The following is an 11,184-nucleotide window of genomic DNA, read 5'->3' on the forward strand; positions in this document are numbered from 1 at the left end:
CAAACCTAGAAATCCAAGAAGGCACTTTAATTTCTGAAGTTTATGGGATTAAGATGGTCATTGACCAATCCCTATTCTATGATTTAACCCAATTGCCAAGTGAAGGTGTACCATTTGAAGGTACACTGATTGATGATTGGAAGTTTGATTTTTCTATACATGATGCCACCGGTTGGTTTGCACCAACCAAGCGGATATGACCGGAAGGCTTGTTGTTGGTTCATTTGCTTTTGAAAGCCGCATCCTTCATTATCTAATTGTTCGCATCTTGTTTCCAAGATCTTCAAACCTTGCACAGGTTTCTGAAGAAGATCTTATTGTTATGTGGGCTTTTCATAAAGGCCTACAAATTGATTAGGCACATCTTGTTAGATATCTCATGCATAAGGCATTGCGATTGAATGCTCCATTGCCATATCCACACCTAGTCACCCTCTTCCTTAACCACTTTAGCATCCCTCTTGATTCTAAACCCTATGTTCCAATCAAGAGATCCTTTCTAATAGGCGCTTCAGTCATTGCATCCTTTGGTTATCAAAAAGAGCATGATGGCTCTTGGGTGAAAAAGGGTGCTCGACATGTTGGTGAAGAAGGACATGATGGAGAAGATTCATCTCTTCTTTCAAAGATTTTGGACAGGTTCGATGGTCTTCAAACCTTTGTTAGTGAAAGGTTTGATACTTTGGAGTTACAAGTGGACATGCGCTTCAATGAGATGGAGTCAAGAATCACCAAGGTCGAAGAAGATGTATCTTATATTCGTTCAAGCTTTGATCTACCACCACCGCCGCCACCATCATCTTAGTTTTTTTTTCTTATTTTAATATTACTAGTACTTTGATTTCCAGCCGTGTATTTGGCTATATTATTATGACATTTGAACAATTTAGTATTTCTTTATTTGCATGGTGTGTTTGAGCAATTATGAATTATGTTATATGACTATGTGATTTTTCTATATATTTGATCTAGTCAAGTTTCTTGCTTCATGATTAGTTTATATTTTTCCATGATTGTTGTGTGAACGATTAGTTGTATTTGTATGTTTCATACTTGTTACGCACTTTGGCTTTTTGTTGATGCCAAAGGGGGAGAGAAATAGGGATTAAATCAAGAACTCATATGAGTAATTAACTTAATTTTAAGTGAAGCATAAATTCAAAAACAAAGGGGGAGAATAGGGGGAGAATGGAAATTTATGTGAGTGATCGACTAGGAAAAAGTGTGTGTGTGTGTGTGTGTTTCTTGATTTCAGAAGTTGTCATCATCAAAAAGGGGGAGATTGTAGAAGCAAGCTTCATGATGAATCAAGATTGATTCAAAGAGTTTTGATGATAACAAAGATGATGATCTCAAGAATCAAAGAATGAGTTCAAGATTGAATCAAGTACACTTCAAGGATCAAGAGGAAAGTTGAATTCAAGAATCAAGAATCAAGTTTCAAGATTCATGTTCCAAGAATCAAGATCAAGAATCAAGACTCAAGATTCAAGAATCAAGAGAAGACTCAATCAAGATAAGTATTAAAAAAAATTTCAAAAACTGAGTAGCACATGATTTTTTTCTCAAAACCTTTTACCAAAGAGTTTTTACTCTCTGGTAATCGATTACCAGATTATTGTAATCGATTACCAGTAGCAAAATGGTTTTCAAAAAACTTTCAAACTGAATTTACAACGTTCCAATTAATTTCAAAATGTTGTAATCGATTACAAGTATTTGGTAATCGATTACCAGTATGTTTGAACGTTGAAATTCAAATTTAATTGTGAAGAGTCACATCCTTTCACAAAAAAGTTTTGTGTAATCGATTACACTGATTTGGTAATCGATTACCAGTGATAGTTTCTGAACAAAATCAAAAGATGTAACTCTTCCAATAGTTTTCAAGTTTTTCTAAAAGTTATAACTTTTCCAAATGGTTTTTAAGTTTTTCTAAAGGTTATAACTCTTCTAATGGTCTCTTGACTAGACTTGAAGAGTCTATAAAAGCAAGGCTTTGATTTGCATTTTATTCATTCATTCATTCTTTAGACAACAAACTTTTGCCAATTGATTTCTGAATCTCTTTGAACTCCTTCTTCTTCTTCCTATGCCAAAAGCTTTCTAAAGTTTTCTAGTTTTTCAAACCTTGAAAACAAAACTTATGCTATTCATCTTTTTCATTCCCTTCTCCCTTGCCAAAAAGAATTCACCAAGGACTAACCGCCTGAATTCTTTTTGTGTCTCTCTTCTCCCTTTTCCAAAAGAACAAAGGACTAACCGCCTAAATTATTTTGTGTCTCCCTTCTCCCTTGTCAAACAATTCAAAACGACACAGTCTGAGAATTCTTTTGATTCTTCTCTTTCCCATATACAAAAGATTTCAAAGGACTAACCGCCTAAGAATTCTTTTGTATCCCCATTCACAAAGTTTCAAAGGAACTTTAGGATGAAGAAAGCTTGGGTCGCTTAGGCTACTGATTATTGCCTAGGCGAGTCTTGGACAACGAGTACATTCGTCCAAGCGAGCCATTCTCGCCTAGGCAAGAAAACTCATTGGATGAACCCCTGTTTTCACAGGTTTCATTTGCCTGGGCGAATCAAGTCTTGTCTGGGAGAAGAAACAAGACACTTTAAAACTCCATGTACTCAAAAATAACTCCTCATTGCTCGAAAAATGCTTTCCACTTCTTCCACCTTTCTTCCATCATATACCAATCTCTTAATCTATAAAATTTGCATGAGAAAGAGTTGGATAAACCTTCAAATTATAAACAAAACATTTAAACATATTTTAACTAACAAATAACTCAAAATTAAATGGAGTTTCTAAGAAAATTTCTTGAAATCACAAGAGAAGTGTGAACATTCAAATTACATATTAACTAAAATATGACACTTATCAGAAATGCATCTAGATTATCTCTTTCCACTGTGAATTTGGACACGGTTTTCAACAAATACTCATTTTTTGATTTAATTGCCTTGCACATTTCACATTGGGAGGGGGAAGGTGAGGAGGTAGTTTTTTCATTGCAAGAAGAGTTTTCTAGTGCTTTTTCTAATTCATTTTCAATTTTAGGCTAGACAACTCTTTTTGACAACTCACCATCTTATTCAAATGCAATCTCAACTTTCCCTTGAGAAAGTTGTTGGCTTAAGATAACTTTTGATCCTCTTCATGCATGTCGTTAAAGTTATCTAAAAGCTTATCATAGTTTTCATCAAGTTTAGTTTTGGATTCGAAAGAACTTACAACACTTTCGACTTCATTGTCCACCATGAGACAAAGATAGGCTTCTTCTTCATCACTTGAGTCGCTTGAAGAGCTGGAAGCATTCTCTTCCCATGCAATGTAAGTCTTCTTCTTGTTATGACTTTTTGCCTTCTTTTCTCCTCCTTGTTGTTGTTTCTTTACAAAGATGGAGCATTCAGATTTTGTGACCCGACATGCCACACTTAAAACAAGTTAGGAGAGGATGATTCATTCTTCTTAAGGTTCTTCTTGTGTTGAAAGGATCTTCCCTTGGGGCTCTTGTTCAAAAACTTCTTAAACTTTCTAACTAGTAGTTAGATTCTCGCTGTCGGATCTTTCTTCATTTTCTTCTTCACTCTCATCAATTGATGGTAGCCTCTAGTCTTCTTTTCCTTAGCCTCTTCCTTGGCCATCCTAGTCATGTTCATTTTGTATTCCCTTAACTTTCCAAACAGCTCGACATGAGTAATGGATGTAAGATATGGACTCAAAGATTGTCATGACCTTCGGTTGCCAAGTTCTATTGAGGGACTTTAGAATCTTCACATTCAACTCTTTTTCCTCAAACTCTTTGTCCAGGCCCTTGAGGTGATTCACAACATGAGTGAACCTCTTTTAAACATCTCCTATGGTTTCTCCTTGTTGCATCCAGAAAGTTTCATACTCTTGGATGAGTGAATTCTTCCTTGCTCTTCTCACTTCCGAAGTACCTTAATGAGTCAATTGGATGAGATCCCACATTTCCTTCACCATAGTACATGTTGACGCCCTAAAATATTCATCACAATTCAAGGACGAACAAATTTTATTCATAGCTTTAGCATCATATTCAACTCTTCTAATTTCTTTTTGAGATCGAGATTCAAAAGGTTTCTCTATAGTTTTGTTTTCAACAACTTGGGTTGAAATTGTATAACCATTTACCAATAGATTCCAAATGCCTCTATTAACAAATTCCATGAAAATTTTCATTCAAACGTTCCGAAACGGATAGTTCATGCCACAAAAGAGTGGAGGTTTGTTAATGGATGCACCGTCTGCAAATGGTAATTGATTCTTAGCCATATTCAACGACTTTTGACAAAATCTTGATTAATTTTCAACACCCAAGCTTTGATGCAAATTGTTAGGTTAGCCAGGAAACTAGAAGCAAAAGGGGTTGAATACATTCCTTTGTAAACTCTACCGCTTAATTTCTTATTTCAATTAAAATGACCCCTTTTGATTAATCAAAGTTTTCTCAAAAGTTTGTCACAAAAGTTATCACAACCAAGAAAAGAATGAAATTAATATCATATGAAAAATAGAGTTTTATGGCCCTTTAAGATCAATTTCATTACCAAGATTGAAATACAAGACTAAGGGTTAAAGAAAGAGAGAACCACACATAGAATTTATATCGGTTCCATCTTAAGAGGACCTACATCAAGTTGTCCTAAGACTCCTTAGAACTTCCACTAGTAGAGAATCAAGTACAAATACTATGCACATGCAATTTCCTAATTCTACTCTTCCCTTGAATCCTACAAGAGAAAGAACAGGAATTAAAGCCCTATCAACTATAAAAAAACCCTTGGTAACCCTAACCAAGATCAAAAACAAGAAAGAAATTAGAATTGGATTGAATACACCTTTATGTGTAGATCAACATCTTTAAGCTTTTCTTCAAATAATGATGAACAATGAATGAATCTTAATCAGCTTGAATCTCCAAAAGAAATGCAGTGAAAATCCCTTAGTTGACCTCTTGAAGTATTTTCTCAAAGATAAAAATGTATCAAGAGTCACTAATGAAAACAACAAGTGAAGGGATTTAAAATTTTAAAAAATAAGATTGGTTTAATCGATTATCAAACTTGGTAATCGATTAATTCGTTAAAATCCCTCTTGTTCTGCATTTCCAGAAACTTGATAATTGATTAAGCTCTCTGTTTGAAATGAGCTAATCAATTACTAGAAATGGTAATTGATTGTCTCATTTCAAACAGAGAGCTTCTCATGCTTCTGTGTTTTTTGGAATAATCAATTATCAATGTGGTAATTGATTATTTCAACCACACAGAGGGCTCCTTAAGTTTCCAAGTGCATTTAATCGATTACAATAAATGGTAATTGATTATTTCAAGTTGTAGAGCCTTCCTTCTTCTAAAACTAGCACATATAATTTGATGCTTCTAACCAAATTTCAAGTAAAAGATGGTCATGCTGCTTGTTCTATCACTTTGTAATGAATTACAAAACCTAGTAATCAATTACACAGTGTTAAACTTAATGATTCTAATAAACTTAGACATCAATCCACTTGTCTAACATATTTGAATCATACTAAGCATGGATATAAGGAAAACTACAATTATATCAAGTATCGTGCCTAGTCTAAAAACATACAATACAAATGCTACATCTATCAAAACTTGTTTGGCATTGTAAAATCATGAAACTAAAACCTAAGGGCTAATCTTCAAGACTTCAAACTTGAATCAACACCTTGTGTAAACCACTAAGAGAAAGTGTGTGCTCTGAGTGTGAGAGAATAAGGATCACGCTGTGAGAGAACAAATAATGTGGCGAGGGTTTATGATGACGATGACGAAGGTTTGCGATAGTGACGACGAGGGTGACGGTTTTGAGAGATAGGATTCCCATATGGAAGGTTTTGAGGGAAAGGGGTTTTTGAGAAAGACGAAGGTGGTGGTGCAAGGAGGGCTGGTGGTGCAAGATGGTGGAGCGAGGAGGCCAATGGTGGCGTTAGGGTTTGAAAGAGAGGGATGAGCACAATGAGTTAAAATAGTCAATTATGATACGTGTTTCAAAGATTTCAAAGCAAACTCAATATCGATTCCTACATAATAGATGTTAAAAACTCACATCTTACATCAATTTCTACATAACCAATGTTAACAACTCACATTTTACATTGGTTTCTAGTTTCTACAATACTATGTGAACAACTTGTATATTTATAATTGCAAAAATATTACCATGTCACTTTCTACATCAATTTTTTAACCACTGATGTAGAAGCGACTTTGTTAAATGTATTTGATGCAGTGGTGTTTATCTTTGATAGGATGGATCTAAAGTGGGATCCAAAGAGAGAAACTTCAAGATTTTACAGGATAAAGTTAATATTAAAATATTAAGATAGTATTTAGTTTGCTGAGCAAAAAAAAAAGATAGTATTTAGTTTTATTTTTAAAATACTAAGATGATGATACATGTACGGTTGTCATTCATTATGTTTAATATTAATGGAATGTATTAAGTCTCATTGAAGAAATACAAAGTTTTATTTTATATTCTCTGTCGCTTTTCTCATCGTTCTAATGGTAGAATACCATATATGAGTAGCGTAATTCTTGCTACGTAACAGGCTTCGTCTCATCATTGCGACCATTCCTTCTATCGCCGCTGGAACAATAATTCGTTAGACATCCCCTTTCAGTTGGAGCTGAAACCTTCGTATCTTCAAATTAAAGGACCATGAGCGAACGATAACATTCTTAGCTCCAAAGGTGAAGTAGAGTATTATAGATTAACTCAGTCGCAATTGAAAGTTGGGAGTGCTCTTGGATTGAGTGTGGGAAAGGAAATTCCTGGCATGTGTGTAAAGGGATTACTAGGGGTTTCTAATTTTCAATAGAGAAAATATAAATAAGAAAACAGAGAGTGAAACAAACTTGTAAAGAAAAAAAATACTCCTGAGATGTATATTCCCGAAAAACTATATATATTCCGGCATTCCATAACATCAACTCCATTAACAAATTTTCAACGCGATATCATCGGGTGACAGCTTTAAAATTCGAAGAATGTGTTCGAAAATTTCTAACGACCATCACATCAGCCACAAAAATTAAATTAAACAATAATTTCCAATAATTTTATAGTTAAAAATAATAATTCGTGGCGCTGATATGATAAGATATAACATAACTCATCCAAAGTCAAAAGCACCAACCAAGTTTGGACTTGGTCTAAAACCAAGTTCGGCTCATGCTGCTAATTTCGCCTTGTTTGGACTAAACTTTACCGTGAACAGCCTAGACGTTTCAAGTACGCTGCCATACTATAGATTCTTCTATAATCATGTAATACATCCCATAATTTATTAAAACTACGATAATTGTCGCTTCATAATTGTACAAAATGATAGATGTTAGATTACAAATTTTTTTCTTACAGCTAATTTGATTAAAAGTATAACATAACTTAAATAATTAAAAATATCTAAAATAGATTCTTCTAATTTATTTGACTAGCTTTATAAACTTTAACTAAATTAAGCCATTTGATAATCAAACTTGTATGCTTCTTTGGGTTAACTTATAACTCGTTAAAAGCATGTATTAGTAATATTATTCTTTCTTTTCATTTTTATTCTTGCTTTAATCCACTTTATTTATCATCTCTTCTTAATAGTTTTAGGTCTTTTAACTATTTTAATATCCTTTCTGATATTTTATTTTTAATAAAATATTATATATTTCCAAAAAAAATAAGAATCAAATATTTAAAATTATAGTTACCTAAAAAACATTTTTATGTGACAATAGTATATAAACATTTTTATATCATTTTATATTTATCAACTGATAGAATAATTAAATATATCAAACAATTCTATTTTAACAAGTTATAAATTTTATTTTCTGCTATCAATTATAAGTTTTAAATTACACGATCCGAAAAAATAAAGTTATAAGCTTTAAACTAATTTTATTAAAAATAATCAATATACCAACAATGGTTTGGAATAGATTGTTGTTGGAAGAAAAAAAAATCTCACATTATATTTTTACGGTCCCCAACAAAAAAAATTAATCACTCAATAGTCAATAGTCATAATTGAACTCAGCACCAAAATCAACGTTGATTCAGCTGTCTGACCAAGTCTTGCCTAGCTTAGTTGCCATCCACGTTACCATTTTCATTTTCAAATGTTAGCTTTAATTGTTTCCTTTCTTACTCAAAAAAAAGTTGACTTTAATTAATATTAATACATTTTTTACATAATAGCTTTAGTTAATATATTGTATAATTAATTTTTATATTATAGGATTTAAATACTTTTTCCTTTCTTTTTAACATTTTCCATTTATACCAATTATTTTGCTTGTAGCCTAAATACAACCATGATTTATAAAAGTAAAATAAATACTAATTCAGTCCAGTGAAATAAAAAATTTATATCAGTAACATGAAAATCTCAAGAACGGAAAGGCAAGTCATATAACGTCTTAAAAGACTAATAGACACCTTTCAGAAAAAAAGACTAATAGACTATTCATCCCTCTTTGTGCAACGCAGAGTGAGTCTTTTTATTAATTCAAATTATTTCCATTTAATCTCAATTACTAGTATTCATTTATATAATTCTTGATCCAATAGTAATAACTTCAGTTGAGTACCAATCAATGCATCACTTTTTAGTTGTAATTGTAATGGAATTACTAATTAACCCAATATCAGTTTAATTGAATTTTTGCACTTACAAAACTGGAAAGTGGTCATCATATTCACATTTGATAATCAATACATTTGACTGGGGAACTTTTTCTAACTATATTTTGGGCAATTGGGCATATTCACATTATGACATTAAAGTGGACCCCAAATCGCTGTTCTTTCTCAAAAAAGTCGTCGTCCTTTACCTAAAATGCCCTTGCATGTCATTTCCCTTTTCCCACTGTTGACTCAACACAAAATACTATGAAATAAAACAACCTTTTCTGTCCCTCTCTTCTCATTTTTGCTTATACGCTTTCCATTCTTCAAAGTCTCATTATTACTATTAGAGCCTCCGAGAAGTTCCAATCTTTTTCGGCTCTTTTCTCCACCGCACTGAAACCCCATATTCGTTCGATCCGGTAGAAGTTTCTGTTCCTCTTTGGTGTGTGAATCTTCCCAAAAGGGTATGTTCTCTGCTTTCTCTGGTGTTCATTCATTTGGGGTGGTGCTATTCCTATGATCAATAACAATAACCATCACGGCACACTTTTGAGGTTGATTTGTGTGATTAGTGTTTCTGTTTTTAAGTTCTCAAGTTCCTTGTAATAATAGTTTTCTGAATTGGGGTTTGTCTCTATAGCAAAAAATGGATAACTCAAAAAACAGGCATAATGACAATTTGGGTGTGAACAAAATGGGAAAAAACATTAGGAAGAGCCCATTACACCAGCCCAATTATGGCAACAACAACAACATTAATGTGGGTAGACAGCAACAACAGCCTCAGCCTCAGGTTTACAACATAAGCAAGAATGAGTTCAGGGATATTGTTCAGAAGCTTACAGGGTCACCCTCTCAGGACCCTCAATCCAAACCTCCTCAGAACAACAATTCCCCAAAACCTCAAAGCATGAGGTTGCAGAAAATTAGGCCTCCTCCTTTGCCACATGTGAGGCCTCCATTGCCTGTTCCTTACAATAACACCACCTTGCCAGCAGCTAGACCTGCTCAGTTTAGACAACAACCATCACCAAACCCTTTGCCACAAGTTAATAGTATAGCTGAGTCACCAATCTCTGCCTACATGAGATACCTTGAACATTCCATTACAGATCCAGCTTCAAGGGGTGCCCAATTTCAACACCATCCGGCTTCTTCTGCTTTGCTTCCTAACCCTCCTATGTTGCCTTTGAATGGCACAAGTCCTCCTCCTCCTGTGCCTGATGTTCCTTCCCCACAACCAAATGGACCTCCTATTTTTCCTTTACCTTCTCCAATCTCTCAGTTTCTCTTGCCTTCACCAAATGGCTACATGAATTTCCTCTCCCCTCAGCCTGGTTATCCACCTCTATTGTCCCCTGGCATTCAGTTTCCATATCCTCTTACTCCCAATTTCCCTTTCTCACCCTTGGCACAGTCAGGGATTTTAGGCCCCGGGCCACAGCCTCCACTTTCTCCAGGGCTGTTTCCTTTGTCTCCTTCAGGCTTTTTCCCCATCACAAGTCCTAGGTGGTGAGCTCATCAATAAATAGCCTTCTCATTTTTAACCTCATGCTTCATTGGAGATGATGCTCCCTTCTAAGTTCTAACTGAACTGATCTTTGTTCTCACCAAAGCTTTGTTCATTTGGCATGTAAAGTACAAGCAAGTTGTAATTGTAAGGTGTATTTTTGGCTGCTCATTGCCTTCTTTTCTTTATTTTTATTTTTTGTTTGCTGATGACCATAATGGCTGCAATCCTTTTACTTTAACAAGTTTTATAATTAGGCGTTATATTGAGGATCAGGAACTCAATTGGATGGTTGGACAGGAGCTGTAAGATGGAAGAATGGGGTGTAACATGAAAGGAAGTAGGTTTACAGAAAATATTTGTTATGTAGAGTAGGTCATGTTCTTTTGTAATATAATGGATTGCATGTTAAAATGCATAGTTAGTCTCATGTTATCTTTACTATGTAAGATATTTTAAGTACCAATCTTATACTTGTTTCCAAGTGATTTGCAATTTTTAAAGATATCTGCTTCTTCAGCATTTATTTTTTGTTTCTTATGTCAAGTAGTTTCCTATTCTGTTATGGCTGTTTCAGAAGATTTCGTTGGCAGGCTTATATTTGAGATGACTACAGAAAAGAAAATTTACAACTTTCTGGTTTTGAGTAAATTGATTATTCATGCTTTGTATATGTGTGCAGTATTCTTATAAAATGATTATATTCAGGAATCATTTGTTAATGCTTTCTTCATAGGTTCATTTGTGTTTAGTTTCATATTATAGTTATTTTTTTGTGAAGAACTTGAAGTATAGATATTACTAACAACACTACTACACTAGTCAATTTTTTTATCTTCTCATGACCATCCCTTGTACCCTTCTTTTATTTTCTCTAGTTGACTAGTTTATTTGCCTGTTTTCAAGTTTGTCTCACAATTTGCTAATGTCATACATACATAACTAGACACGAGCATGCTACACGGAGGGTGTCTTTGTATATACT

At 33.9% G+C, this 11,184-nt stretch overlaps 1 protein-coding gene across 1 annotated transcript; it reads left to right on the top strand.

Annotated features, from left to right (window-relative positions):
- The first annotated feature begins 8,979 nt into the window (after positions 1-8,979).
- LOC114414564 (protein HAIKU1-like) lies at positions 8,980-10,723 on the top strand. The gene is made up of 2 exons (XM_028378865.1): positions 8,980-9,153; positions 9,330-10,723. The coding sequence occupies exon 2, from the start codon at positions 9,336-9,338 to the stop codon at positions 10,203-10,205; it is 870 nt and encodes a 289-aa protein (XP_028234666.1). The 5' UTR covers positions 8,980-9,153; positions 9,330-9,335; the 3' UTR covers positions 10,206-10,723.
- The last annotated feature ends 461 nt before the right edge of the window (positions 10,724-11,184 follow it).

The sequence above is a fragment of the Glycine soja genome, chromosome 1 (assembly GCF_004193775.1).
Source record: "Glycine soja cultivar W05 chromosome 1, ASM419377v2, whole genome shotgun sequence".
NCBI lineage: Eukaryota > Viridiplantae > Streptophyta > Magnoliopsida > Fabales > Fabaceae > Glycine > Glycine soja.